The sequence below is a fragment of the Solea senegalensis genome, linkage group LG20, assembly GCF_019176455.1.
Source record: "Solea senegalensis isolate Sse05_10M linkage group LG20, IFAPA_SoseM_1, whole genome shotgun sequence".
Taxonomy (NCBI): domain Eukaryota; kingdom Metazoa; phylum Chordata; class Actinopteri; order Pleuronectiformes; family Soleidae; genus Solea; species Solea senegalensis.
In genome coordinates, this window is record NC_058039.1 from 6,692,056 (window position 1) to 6,707,395 (window position 15,340).

Consider the following 15,340-nt stretch of genomic DNA (forward strand, 5'->3'; position numbering starts at 1 on the left):
GCAGAATGGAACAAGTCGTGTTGTGTTAATCTTGTGCGCTTTTAATGGAGATGCCCTGTGTGTCTATTTTTAAAAAGCCAAATAAAGAGTGAATTATGAAGCGAGATGCTCGTGTATGGTCACACGTGGATGTAGCTTTTGTTCCCACAACAGCATTTTAGCCTTGACTAAGCGCTTAACCTTCGAACACATTCTATTCATCCCGTTCCCGCTCGCTTACTTTATTTCACTTATATGTAGTATTCAATATCGTCAGTGCTTGTATTACTTAAGTTTTAACAGCCAGCCATGAAAACGAGAGAATGCTATAAGCCATGATTTTACTGCTTCCTGATCCGCCCGCCTCGCACTGCCAACACCGTGGCCGCAGCGTGTCCTGCAGTATCTCACACACTGTGAGCTAATTCCATCCCCCATGCACACACACACATATACCTCTCTACTCCTGTTATTGAACAATAAACATCATTTTATGAACCCTACTGAAGAATAAAAAGATCACGAGTACGGCGTTAATGGCTCTACCCGTAAATGCCAGGGAGCAAATGCCGTCTGACTTCATTTGAGAGGCTATTTTATCATTTTTTGCGACACAACATTTATTGAAACGTTTAAACCCGCAAGAACGGCAAAACTAAACGTGCGGCACAAGCACATAGTGTAAGTGCAGAACTCTGTGTGAGGTTCCTTGTCCGAATGAAACAATTGTTTGCTGCAGGGTCAAGGCAACCGAGGCGGGATTAAAACATGAGGCCGATGACAAAATAAACCCAAAGGAAGTGTCTTCTAAAAGAGGACTTTCCCGTCATAAAATCCAAACCTTGTTAATTCTTGGGGAACAAAACAAAACGTGACACGGATGAGAGTTTTCCTTTCTTTCTTCATTTGTTTTTTTTTTCTTTCCCAGCAGGTGTGATTACAATAGTGTGTTCCTTTACTTTTGAAAGACACTCATTTGGGTTTATTTCTACGCTGTGCAGCAATATTTAAGCATTCACTCTTTCAGCCTTAATTTGGGATTGGTTGTTCCCCTTCCCATCCATTCTGTTCACTAAATCAACCCAGCCCAGCCTCCCTCACACACACACACACACCCTGACTGACTCCCCCCCCTCCTTCTTGGCTATCGGACATCAATCTAGCCAGCACCGTCTGCTAAGCCTCACTGGGCAATTAACCACATTGAGAGTGAAAGCTCTAATCAATCCCTGGCCTTCTCCGTCACACACTTATAGAAACACACAAACACGCATGCACACACACTCTTAAATTCACGAGTCGTTTATACAAGCACGGAGCAGTCCAAGCGTCACTTGTGAAACCTGCCGTCCCTTCAAGGACACGCATAAACAAGACAAAAACCCTTTTAGCCGGACGGTGGACAGCCGTAGAAAATTAACGATTCAACAGTTTGTTCCTTTTTTTTTATTATTATTATTATAAAGGTGCCATCTTGGCCATAACTCACTCATGACATCCCGCCGCACTTCTGTCGGGCTGCTGAGACGGCATCTTCGGCGGGCGCTGACTCAGCATAACGCGGGTAGTTTCTTCTTCTTCTTGCTCTTCTGCGTGCTCCCACTGGCAGTTAAAGAGCAGGACACGCTGTCCCAACAGTCAGCAAACTGCATGGAACCGGGGACGCAGCCTCATTTAGCACATGTTGGGGTAAAAAAGTTGCACTTGCACGGACCACATCGACTACAACCGACAAGATTTATGTTCTTCACCAGCAGGAGGCAGGGGTCTGTATTCACTCACTCATCTTCTACCACTTTATGGTAGAGGGTCCTGTAGGGGGGCACTGGTGCCAATCTCAACTGACATAGGGCAGAAGGCGGGGTACACCCTGGACAGGTCGCCAGTCCATCACAGGACAGGGTCTGTATTCTTTATTGAAAAAGGGAAACCGGACGAATGATTCGACTTGTTCGGTCATGACACAGACAGACAGACAAACTCGTGATTGCACAGCGACTGACCATGTCGTGGTTGTTTATGTGTCCACATTTCACTAGGGAGGTGTTAAAGAGTTAACCCTTTAACACCGAGCCTATCGACAACAACAAGCTTGTGCAAGTGCATTTTGCATGACTTTAATTACTCAACGGTTTGTGCTACAGCGGTTTCTGACAGATGAAGAGTTGCGCGTCAAAAGTCATGTGGTTATTACGGTAATTTCACTCAAATCAGCGTCTTGACAGTCATCAAGTGTCTGTGCCCCAATAGTTTTATTGAGTATTGGAGCAGAGCTCAATCACACTCCCTAATGATGTAATAGTAACTCTTCCTGCAGAATCATTTTGAAAGAGTGATGGGGAAAAGTACAGCACTCGGTTGGCTGACCAATGATGTAACATTATATATTCTTTTATTGAAGCATTTCCTTTTCAAAGGACTCCGTAAGTAAGTCAGACAGGTTTTGATTTCATCCGAACAGAAAAAAACATTTTCTCATTATTCTTTTTTTTTTTTTCCTCACAAATTGTCATAAGGGGATTAACTGGTCTCAAATGTATCTAACACTCGGCTTCTTCCCGCGCATGGATGTGGGCTAAATGTGAACAGTGAGAGCAGGTTATCTGCTGTGAAATTCAGGCATCCCTCCACAGCTTGTCTCATTGATTCATGCAGGCCTAAATGTCAGCACCAGCAAGGCAGAAGACCCCGGCAAACCCCTCGAGAGTGCAGGGTGAAAGGGGGCTAAAGGCAGTGTGTTCCACTCCTATACGTTTCAAAACAGCCTGCGTGATTTAGACGCTGTCAGAGGACAGGACGCTCTACAATAATATGATAATTCAGTAAAACAGTAATGTACAATGTTATTGACATACATATTGCCCGTGGATTTACCTGTAAATAAAGGATTAGGAATCATATTACTATGCATTAAACATGCAGAAAAATATTGACCTGTCAGCTATTGATTTGGTGTCTTTGTCCGTGCATTCATAGGTAAGTTTAGTGCTTTGATCATTTGGCGTGTTGTGCTAAATCTACATCAAACACAGAGGATGAATCGATAGCTCTGCCTCGCTACATGAATGATAATGAAATCAGCATGATTGCACGGATGCCGGTGATTGATTATAGGGGCAGCTTAGAGGGGGTTTGGGCCGACGCTGAAGCTTTGGGGAGGTGCTGAAGCGGCTTTCAACATTTCTTAGCCAAGCCCATGTTCTTGGTTTCCTAAGGCAAAGAAAAGACGTGCCTGTGAATGTCCAGGGTTTGGCCCAGTGTGAGCTGCAGCAGGGGGATAAATGTTCTCAGACTAATAACGAAGCACTCTCTGGTGAGAACATACTTTTGAAAAGCTTTCAGACGGACGGAAGTTCATGGTACAACTCAAGGGCCTCACCAAAAGTCTGCAGGTGTGATGCTCTTTGAACCATGTCCATTTAATTAGTTGCGGATCCCCACAGTGGTGGACTGACAGACAGCTTGTCTGATGCCGGTCAATAGTTTACAAAAAAACGACAACGTTATATGACTTTCCTGGTATAGAGCTCACTTAAAATGGTACAGGCCATCTGTCTTTTTGTAACACCACATTACACACATTGTCTTACATTGACTGGAAAAACTTAAGATGTTTAAGATCCGGAAATCATCCGGACATTGCCGCGAGAGACTGTCTCGATCCATGGTTCTCAAACTGTGGCACGTGCACCACCAGTGTGTGAAGTGAGGAAGAGGAGGAGGAGGATGAGAGGGCAAAGTGGTTTTACACCACTGTATTTTAATGTTGATGGTGTTACTTTGAGATTTTCTCAGGTGCTAAGCCTATAACTACAGCATGGGCCTGACTTTAAAATAAAGTTAATAATAAAATAAAATGAACCCTACCATAACCATGAACTATATATGATTATCAGAATCAGAATACTTTATTAATCCCCGGGGGAACGTGTTTTAGTGTTATGGTGACTTGATTTTGGCCCCATAACAAAGACTAATTACAGTCACATTGTGGCAACACACACTCAAATTTGAATATAATTGCTCTTGTGTCAAATTAAATGAAACAAACTGTGTCTTTGTAGATTGTTTTTATTCTTATTATTATTATTATTTTTAAACTTAGCAGGGGAGTTCATCAGTTGATTGAGGACAGGAGTGTACCTGAGGTGGGGGTCAACAACTAAAGTTTTTTTAAGATAATCAATGACACCTACAGCCTAAGTTTTCCCTGGTAAAAAAAAAACAACAAAAAACCCCACCACCCATTGAAAGGGGGTATATATTGTGTGAATGCACGGTTGGCGTGTGTGGGGGGTTGGGGGCCTGCATTTGCATGAAAAACTTGAAATCCCCCACCTTTGTCCCCTATGGCTTTCTCTGTGGAATTCTCTATTTATCTTTTGTGAAATGTGTCTGTTCACAGGTGAAATTACCATGAACCCCATGATGACATGGAGGACGTGCGATCACTCCTCACGACAGCATGACAGGGAATAAAAAATCTTAAAGTAGCAGGGCGGGAACTATATGGATTAACATTTAGAAGTACTTTTAAAGGTGTTATTTTAAAGGTTATATGTGTAAGAATGAGTGACATCTAATGGCGAGACCGCACATTGTAACAAACTTGTCTCACATTCCCACTTCCTTTTCCTAAGTGTGTCGGGTAACAATGTCGGCCTTTGCATACCAGAAAAGATGTTTACACCTCTGTCCTTGTTGGTTCGTCTGTAAAAATGTATGTGGGCAGAGCAGTTACGTGTTTTACACGCCGAGTCTCTGCATCTAAACGATCAACCATAGACCATACGAGCAACCATAGACCATAACATATAATGGTAACTTTGTGCGGCGCGGCGAGATCTTAGAAACCCAGACAATCAGCAGAGATCCAGCTACTTCACGGAAAGCGTCTTCAGTGCAGTTTCGGAAGGCAAAAGTACAGTTACGTGGCTCGGTCTTCTCCTGCGTGATAATATCTTAACTTAATATCACTTTATCTGTGTTTTTACTGTATGCATTTTTTTTGAACCACAGACAGGCAAGGAACCATAATATGGTACCTTCACGGACCTTGATTTTTGACATTAAAACAACGCTATAAGTCTTGCTACATCTGCAGCGGCTCTGCACATGCCCTTTAATTCCGTTTCAAATACGACGACTTGCGTCCAATCTGGTCACAAAATGTCCAAAAATGATCCTGTGCAGCAGAAAATAGCTTCCGAGGTTGAACATTTTAATTTCCAAGTATTTCAGTGAGGGGACGTGTAAAGGGTTAAGGTCTATAAAAGTTGCATAGTGTTGCTTTAAGTCTAAATGAGGCGTATATGTGTGTGTTTTTTAAGAAGGATGAATTAAATCGTGTATCTGAGACAAACGTTATTAAATCACGCAGTTTAACGTTGAGGACCATGATGATTAAGAAGTGTGCGCATGGAAACCATCACAAAAGGCGGCGTAAGTCCATAAAAGAGGATGATACGGGGATATTTGTTGGTGTTTGGTGCGTGAGGGGTTGTCTCAGTGGGAGTTTGAAGTTGCCGCTGAATGCTGGAGGACGTGATAGGCTGAGAGGCTGAGGCTGAGGAAGAAAGGAGCTGCTCTCACTCAGTAGAGCAGAGCCGCTGGAGAGCTCACTCGTCGTCCGCAGGCTCCAGCCAAAACAAGAGGAAGAGAAAGCAGACGTGACCTGACGTTTTATTTTTTCATTTTTTTTATTTATTCATTTCCCCGTCGTGTCCGTGGCCCACGCAAGATGTGACTTGTTGACACCGCCTCACGCATATTCATGTATTTGAAAAGAGCCGGGAGTGAGTGCGCAGAGACGAGAAGCCGAGCTGCTCTGGCGAATGGAACTTATTGTTGTGCGTTTGTTTTGACTATGTTAACCCCGAGTGAGTTTGGCTTCGGTCCGTCTCCGCTCGTCGTCGTCGTCGTCGTCGGCCCTTGATCTTTTCCGGGGGGATATTTAAACACACCCGAGCGGCTGAAGCAGGGAAACAGCGACGGGAGGAATCGTGCAGAGAAGCCCAGCGAGCTTTTCCGCCACAGAGCCGGGGATTTAAATCGTCACTTGGTGGCTGCTCCGGGAGAGGAGGCGAGAGGCAAAGAAAAGACATTCATGTGGCCATTCTCTCTATAGCCAAACATTTTTATTTTTGGGATTTCATAATGAGCAAGGAAAGACCTAAGAGGAATATCATTCAAAAGAAATATGTAAGTACAAACACGTTGCCCCTTTTTTTTTTCTCTTGTGTGTGTTTTTGCGGCCGCTTTATTCAAGTTTGCTTTGATGAAAACGCATAAACTTTCATCAGGGACTGTGAAGGTTACCAGCACACAGCCTGTGCGCTTATGTGGGTCAAATCTCGTCTTCTTTTTTAAAAGGACAACGGCGACAAGTTAACTCAACGTGTCCACACTCCGGTGCTTTTAATTTAAAGAGACAGTGGCGTTTATTCGGCGTCTGTGTTGCAGCGTTTTCTTCGACACCCTACATGTTTTAGGCTGTTTGAACATCGGCTGCTGCTTTGAGGAGAAGGAGGAGGAGAAGGAGGAGGAGGAGGGGAGAGAAGGATCACTTCGCTCATTTTTTTGACTCGGGGTTTTTTTTCTACGCGTGATGCGGGGATGGATTGTGAGTCCTGGCTGCGTGATAACGCCATAAAGGGTTTTATGGCAATTAAATAAATAAATTATATTAAAAAAAAAAAAAAGGAGACTTGGCAAAGTGTTTAACGGGGGAAGGCTTTTGTTCGCTCACGGTTCTCCTTCCTATTCAGAGACGCGAAGAAGACGAGCCTGTCGGCCATGGCTCAGCTATTTCGGCTTCCATTTCGTCCCATGCTGAGCATTTTTTTTTCCTCCTGCGCTTTAAACCTGCAGCCCCTCACCCTGCTGACAATAAACATGTGCAAGGGAACGATCCACTGTGCTGGATCTAAAGTCACACGTGGGCTGTCTCTTGCTCTTGTGTGTGTGTGTGTGTGTGTGTATATATACATATATATATATCTTGTTTAAAGGCTGGCACATCGACATGTTTCGCCGACTGTTGTGGCTCTTCAGTTTTCTCCACGAAGAGGAGGAGAAAGAAGGGGGGTGGGTGGGTCATGCAATTCAGCACATTGATCCACTTCGCTCTTGAAACGATCCAGGGACACTCGTGGGTTCCTGTGCGTGTTGTTGTTGCTTCGAGTGTTGTGTTCAGGATCCCAGTGGATCTTTTCTGGTTCCTTATGAATTTCCCAGCTCCGTGTGTGTGTGTGTGTGTGTGTGACCCCTGCTGCAGCAGCACACTGAGGGGATAACTCCTGGTTTTTTTCTGCAGCACTACATTGGGATTAGCTTGAAAGTGTTTGGCTCTCGTCCTGTGCCTCTGATCTGCAGCTCTCTACACAGACACACAGACACTGATCGCGGTCTGTGAGTCTCCCTCTCTCCCTCTCCCTCTCTCTCCTGCAAAGCTGCTGTGTGCAGTCGCATTGCAGAGGCTCATGTATGAAGCGACACCACGAAGCAACCATTTTCTTTCTGCAAACACTGGTGATTTTTACGAGGAGAAATGGCTGTGAAATACAACTGTGGGGGTTCAATGGCTGTGGTCCCTGTTCGGGTCGTGGTCTCCTGATCAAAACACCCTTTTGGCCTCATTTCAGGAGTGTTGTTTTTTAAAGAGTGTGACTCGCTGCACTAAGTTGCCCGTGGAACATTTTTCACGCAGGGCCTCTGTGCACGGGGCTTTTAACTTTGTTGCACCCCCTCATTTTTTTTTGATCCACGTATGCATTGTTGCCATGAATTATGGTCACGTGTCTAATGGGAGTCAGGAGAGCAGACCCCACACAACAACCAACACCAGCAGACAGACAGACAGACAGACATGTGGAGTGTCTTGTGTAAAGTGTGTGCTTCCCCTTGCTGATCTGTGAGACTGAAAGCACAACTGTATCTTTTCGTGTTCAAAGGAAATTATTCAAAAAAAAGGGTAAAAGTGAGCAACAGGTTTGGTTTGCAAGTGAGCGATGACAGAACAACGCAAACATGTTTTTGTCCCATGTGTTCACTCGCTTGTAATCACTCATTTATGATTTCCCCCTTTTTTTTTTAGTGAAGTAAATTTATTTTATGCATAAGCAAGTCAAAGAGGAATTTCTCAAGAACTTTTCAAACTTTTTTTTTGCCTGCCGACATCTCCAAAAGTACACCCACTTACCACCAGTTAATCAGAATGAGTATGAATATTATCATCGTAGGAAGTAACACACGTACACTTAAATGTACACAAATACGCTTTTGAAAAAAAAAAGAAGAAAGAAAGAAAGTACTTGTCCTCCGAGTCAGCATTGAGGTTGGCGAGAATGAGACGCGCTTAACCACAACGGTATCGACTAACTGTAATTTGGAGTGTGGAGGAGTGAATCTTATTTCTACTACAACACTAAAACATTTGGATCCTGTCAAGTTTGTAAGGCTCTGAATTAAGCAAACGGGATGTTCCATTGAAATGATGACTAACTTGACAATTGAGCCAGACTACATCAGTGTCACACTCTTTTCTTTTTTTTTTATTCAGTCCATTCATAACTTTGTTGTATAATTGTGAGTGGAGCCAGAGAATCCGAGCAAGGGAAATTGATTCATGTTTCACTGTTTCTCTGTGTGTGTGTGTGTGTGTTTGCTCGTCACATCTGTCGTGCTCTCGGCAGCTGCGGCTGATGCATTAAGTCTTGACTTGGACCAATAAGGCTCACAAATGTGCATTTCTACAACAACCTGGAGGAGTCCCAGTCCCTCGGCTTTGAGACAGGACTCTTGGCTACTGCTCCTCCCCCTCCCCCCATATCCCCCCTTTAATTAGCGTAAGACAATTATACATGCTTGGCTTAACCATTTCCCCTGAAACATGGGTGTGAGATGTTACCCCCTCCCCGTCCCCACCTCATGCCCAACAAACACCCACTATCTGCCAATGATATTAAAATTTGCCAGTCATAAAATGATTGGAAACAGGGTTACGAGTCCTTAATAAAAGGCAAACTAGGCGAGGCGATTGTAATTTTCCACCAGGAAATGTTAATGTGAGGAAAGGGGGGGGGAGCCAAATTAAGCTCGATAATTACAGTTAAAAGTTGTCATTTCAGAGACTCGACTGACGCTGCAGGAGCAAGTTTGCACTTTTCTTTGTAAGTTTGTTGGTGTGTCTCAAGCTTAAGGGTCAGGTGCTGAGTAAAGATCGAGGTACAACAAACTAATGTGACACACACACACGTGTGCTCTGTGTGTGTGTGTGTGCGCGCGTGTGTATGTGCGTGTGTGTGCGTGAGTGAACGCATGTAAGAGAGAACAGCAGAAGAGCACGGCAGAGAGCAGCCAGGGCCATTTTGTGCAGAGTCGGCTCTTCCTGTAGGCCCCAGCTGGGGCTAGGCCTCCGATTCAAAGGTTGTGTGTGTGTGTGTGTGTGTTTGTGTGCATGCGTGGTGTGTGTGGGACAAGCACAGCTGCTGCAGGGGCCTTTACAAATGTAAAGAGGCTGTCAGTGTTTGTTTCATCAGGCGCACAACTGATGAGGGCCAAGTTGAAAATCCATTGCACTGTGAGTGTGTGCGTTGAGCATGCACAAAAAGAGGAAACAAAAACAGAGAGTGGGGGCAGAGTGGGGAGTGCAAAGGCACCCCCCTCCACTCCTCCTTTTCCTCTCTTTATCTCCCCTCTCTCCGTCTCACTCTCTCGTTCTGGGGCTGTCCAAATGAAATGTGGGCCTCATGTAGGACCATGAAGAGAGGGTCACGGGGTTGTTTTTTCACCGTGCCCGAGCGTCACTGCGCTTCATTTAACCTAATGTTTCAATGCAAATTCTTCTTTCATAGGCTCCCCTCTCCTCACGTGTGCAACATGGCAAGGTTCACTTTCCAACCTCCCCCCCCGTCACTATGGCTACCCGAGGCATATCAAAGTGTACTGTGGCAAAAGCAGCGTTTTACTGCCCGTGGATTTGCCGGCGCTCACTCTTGTTTACGTTCCACCTGGCACCTGTGAGAGCCACGACGGGAAACCACGAAAGCGCCTTTTCCGTACGAGCTGCTTCGTCCTCACTGTGTCACTTTACATATGTTTTTCTATGAATGAATCCCCCGGTGCAAAGTATGAAGCGATGACTCAAGTTCTGAAACCAGGATGTCGCAGATATAGCATTACACAGAGCGAAACAAAGGATGGCACTTTTTAAGTCAGAGGTAACGTCACTCACTTATTTCCTTTTCTTTTAATCAATGTGGCATTAAAGTAACTGCCAAGAGCGTAAAAGTCCTTCAGAAAGATTGCCAGCTATTTTAACACAATGGATTAGTTTGTGTCCCTCATGCTGTGTCGAGAGAACAAAGCATACAACATACTTCACACAATGTGGACTAAAAAACATACAGATGTACTCTGCTGCCTTATGTCTCTTTGTGTCTTGGTAGCCATTTCATTTTTTGAGAGTGTGTGTGTGTGTGGTAATTAATGACTTCCAGGCCTCGACGATGTTGTGTTAACGCAGGGAGGAAGCAGTTCTTCCCACACTGCAGGCCCAGCCTCGCGTCCCTTTGGCCTCATCACGCCTCTCTTCTGAGACCTGCTAACTCGACAAACACTGCCACTGCACGTCCCCGCCTCCTCATGCTGATGCATTTACGTTTTTATTAAGTTTGTACGGAAATGATGGGATGGAAAAGCTCCTCCCCTCCCCTCTCCACCCCCGCCGTTTAAGGTCTGCTTTCCCAGCAGAAAGTTATCTGCATTATTACAAGCACTCTGTGCGGTGCCGGCTGCGATTTACATCGGCGATGGACGTTGAGCGGTCGAATGCATCACCACTTTTACCGTTTTTTTCCTCCTTGTTTCTGATCTAACACAAATACAGACTCTTTACCCTTCTCTCTCTGCTTCCTCCGTTCTTCTCTTGTGTCTGTTTCCTTCTGAATTGTGTCACACACACACAAGCTCGCGGGACAAACTACGTTATGCAACATGCCCTTTTCTCTTATCAGCTGTTGGCACAGAGAGCTATCTCGGGCTTTTTGCTCGTACCAGCACACACACACACACACACACACACAGGGAGGCAAAGGTCTCGAGGTGCAGGTGAGATAAACCGCTTTTAAGGCCAACTGTGCTGCGTGTCACGCGTGTGGGCCTCGACGGAGTAATGACATAAAGCGGCGGGGTGACGTAATCGTATCCCTGCGTAGGTGTTCCACGGCGTATGCTCTGTGCGTTGGACGCGAGGCAGGGTTTGGACGCGGCGCTGTCGCGGGGCGGCCAATGCGCGTGGGTGTGTTTGTCACGTAGGCCTACACCACGTGCGCTCCCTCCACGCTCATCTTAATTCTGGCGAGTGATTTATATCCTCCTGCTCCTGTGGGTTTGGACGAAGATGGGGGGGGGGAGCAAGACAGCTGGTCAGGCCCCGAGAGGCTCTCTGTGTGTGTGTGTGTGTGTGTGTGGTTGCCACAGCTTATCCGTTCAGGATCCTTATGAAGCTGAATCAACACTTTAGCTTTGTCTTTGGACTTGCAGCTCTTATGAGGACCAATGAAGGACATTCAGCAATAGAAGAATGAAATGAAAAGAATTGACAGTTTTTCTGTGTCAAGCTAAAATGGGAGACATTCAATTATTTTTTTTTTTGAATCGCCGAGCTATCGCAGCTTAGTCTGGCATTAGCCTTTTAATGACTGTCGTGTACATGTCGAGGACAAACCCCTCGACCGCCTGCGTCAGTTTAATACACACTCCTTACATTTTCATCCTGTGGTCAATCCTGTCTTATCCCCTATTGTGACGCCGTCGTCTTTACACATCCAGTGAATTAAGCCTCGGGGAGGGGGGTGAAGACACGGAGCGGGCGCTCAGTCAGTATCGATCCCCCGTTACTCGGCTCTCTTTCCGCCTCAGTGTCAGTGTCAGACATATGCCAGTGCGATTCTTGCAGGATTCGGCGTCATAAAGTGTCTGGACAGTGATGCTAAGATTAGGAAATCTTGAATCGTTCTGCCATTTGGCTTCTCAAAAGAAAAGAGAGGAAACAAAAAAAAAAGCTGTATTCTGACCCATATTCATTTTCCCATTCATTACACATTCAGGCTTTATGGTCTCATGAGCCTTCTACCATTTATGAGTCCTATGATAGAGCGGCGGTCCTTCCTGCCAACAAACCACTGGCCAAGTCCAGCGTTGACTTGGCAGATGCACAGCGCTCTCATTTAATCCCTCATGAGGGTCTTTTCCAGTGTTAACTCTTACAAAAATATAGATTTATCATCATCTATATGAATTTGCAGCTTTTTCTTATGTGGATTTCAAGCAGAGCTCTTGAACGCAGACCTATTTCGACAAGCATTTGCCCTCTTGTGTTTGAGGACGCTCCTCAGAGCACTGATCGTTTACGTTGTCGCGGCTGAATGATGCCGCAAAAGAAAGGTAGAGATGTTGAGAATGCGTCGCGGCATAAATGGGTTTCGTACGAAGCGTGTTCATTCAAGACAAAACAGCACTTGTTTATCTTGTGTCTTTTTTTGGACTTGACGAGGAAAATGAGTGATTACTAAAAAGGTGTTGAGTGAATCTGGCCCTCGCTCTCACAGATAATGTATTCCAGTCTGTATTTACAGAACTGGGCCGGAGTGCGTTTTAATGCTGAAACATGGTTGGACATGGGGGCGCGGCTGGTTCCCATGTCTGCTCATATGTGAGAAAATAGGAGGTAGTCGTGGTCGGTGGTTGACGAGTGTAAGTGGCAGGATAAATGGTTTATTTGACTCGTAGGTCAATATATACACATTGTGTTTGCATCTATCCTACATCCCCATCCTCCCTCTGCCATGAGAAATGCATTACTTCCCCCATCTTGTCTCGTAATAGAATACCAAGTGCATCTGCTCCGTTCCACTCTATCTCGCTCACCTCCTCCTGCTCGGGCTCAATTCACTCTATTACTCAGCGCAGCTACAAAGCGAGGAGAGAGGCGTCGGGGGCTTTGCTGTGGGATAGCGCTGGAGGAGCGTGGACGGAAGTAGCGGGCTTATTTTTCACCATGGGCTAGCTGCAGAATTGAGGAGGAGCCGCTGCACGATTGGCAAGCTGCGCTCGGCTTTAGCTGCGCTTGCATGTGCCTTTTAAAGATCAGACTGGAACGATGATTCATGATTAGGTTGTAGGTAGTTTTGCGCTTCTCTTCTCTGGGCCTCAGTGGACACCTCTCATTCTTTCATCTGTGTTTGTTTTGATTTGTTCTTCAGCCGCAGTTTGATCTTGCACTAATATACACATGCACATGCAGGCTTTTCCAGCTGGTCGGTCTTTAGTTTAGTTTTAGCGTTAAACATATCTGTTCTCTGCTGTTATGAAACGTTTTTTTATTTTGATTCTTGTTTTTCCTCTAATGCCGTTCATCATTTAAATCCTTTTTCATGTGAAGCACTAGGGGTTGTTCCTGCGGTGTGAGTCGTCAGTGTAGAAATATTGATTTCACTTTTCTCTTCCCTTATTGATTCTTCTATTCTTTTTCTGAGCAATAGGTGCTTTTTAAGTTCATCCGCAGAGAGAAGCAGGGTGAGTCAAAGGTATTGTCTCCCCACCATCCCACCCCTTTAGTAAACTCCACTCAATAGAGAACAGCTTTTTTTTTTTTCAATTCTCCTGGCTATGTGATTTCCTCCAGGCCTCACAGCAGGGGGCTAGAGTGCATGGTACACTGAGGGAAGGGCGCCAGAGTCTGGGCTGAATGTCTGGTCAGTGTCCCCTGGCCCTGGATCAAACATTACACGGCCTGGGGGGGGGAGGGCCAACAATGGAAATCACAACCTGTGAGAAGACATCTAAGAGGATGGAAATAACCAAATTAGGCACCATCTCATCAGTGAGATGGTGGGGGGCGAGACCTGTCGTCTACTCTGTTGTGTCGACTGTTGTGACGACTGTTGTGATAACTGTGCGTCGAAACTGCGGCACCTGAAAAAGCCCTTTGCTGTTTTTAGATTGAATTGTTTGAGAATGTGGAGAGGAAATGAGGTAACCACTGGTTGAATCAAAGTGTGAGTGGTGCGCGTGCTCACTTTTCGGCTCACAACTAGCAGGAAGTTACCATGGTGACAAGAAAGTACCATGTCCCCAGCCACTTTCTACTCTCTCGTAACCTCCCCCTGTGTCTCGTGGCTGCGTGACGACAAAGTCAAACATCAGGTATGTAGCAGTGAAAAGGGAGAAAATTAAAACACATTAAGGGCTTTTCTTTTTAAAATAAAGGAAGACATTTAGTGCGCGGCTATTTTCAGTTTCAGGAGAAATGAAAATGTTTTTTTTGATCATGTTCCTTATTGAACAATACGGTTTCCTTGTACTTGCTGTTGTAACATCTGCTCAGTACATTTCTACAGTCATAAGATACTGGAAAGCTATTACAAGTGTTGGCTCATTTCCTGACAGTGGCGCAGATATTTTACATTTACCCGTGGTCCTTTTCGTTTTCAGCAATCACCCTCTACATTTTAGTCACTGGAATGAAGTTGTAGAGTTTTAGATCACTCATAGTAGTCAGTCAAGCATAGATTAACTGCTGATTTCAAATTGTGTCTCACTTCTGGGGGTTGTGGTGATACGTGAACTTGTTTCTCAGCGTCCACTAACGTATTAATGAATTCTATTTCGAAGCAGTTGCCTTTATTTATATCTGCTGATGGTGAAGTAGCGCGACTCGTTAGGACGCTTCAATGATTAACCTCGTTCTCGCCGGCGAAACGAACCGTTAAACATGTTTTTTCGCCACTTTTTTATTGGAATTATCTCCTGGCTTCACCTTTCTTTAGCAGCTTCACGTGGGTTTGAAAATCCCTCTTATTTCAGTGCGAAAGAGGTTTTCGCAACGTGGTCCTTGAGGCTTCTTCGGTCGAGCGCCGCTGCCCCCGTTGATTTACTGGTGTTGTCTCTAACACATACACACACACACACATAGGTTTTAACAACTCTGGCTCGCTCAACCTAAACACTTACGGAGATTTAAACTATACCTGGTGGAGCATGAACTTGTATATGGTTTAAATAATTCTTATTTTCTTACTCTTTGAGCTTTATTTTAAATAAATATGTATATATAATATATAATCCCGAGCCCAGGCCGCCTGTGAAGTCAAGTACAGTGATAAATCCTGCTATTAGGACATGTAAGCACCTTTCTCTCTCTCTCTCATGATTGCCTCTCATGCATCACATTTATTCTACCTTCCACCAAGGCCATTATTTGCCTTCTCTCACCAACCTCTCCACTCTGCCGATTCCTTTTTGCTTTTACAGAGTTTTCCTTTACCTAGTCAGGAATGGCTTTTTCGTGTTTCCTCTG

General features: G+C 45.0%; 1 protein-coding gene across 2 annotated transcripts in view; it reads left to right on the forward strand.

The window, feature by feature from the left end:
* The first annotated feature begins 5,578 nt into the window (after positions 1-5,578).
* jarid2b (jumonji, AT rich interactive domain 2b) overlaps positions 5,579-15,340 on the forward strand; it is a 90,395-nt gene continuing 80,633 nt past the window's right edge. For both annotated transcript variants that reach the window (XM_044052135.1, XM_044052136.1), the window contains exon 1: positions 5,579-6,180. In XM_044052135.1, the coding sequence (XP_043908070.1) occupies positions 6,136-6,180 (45 nt within the window). In that variant the 5' untranslated portion in view covers positions 5,579-6,135. The remainder of the gene's footprint in view (positions 6,181-15,340) is intronic.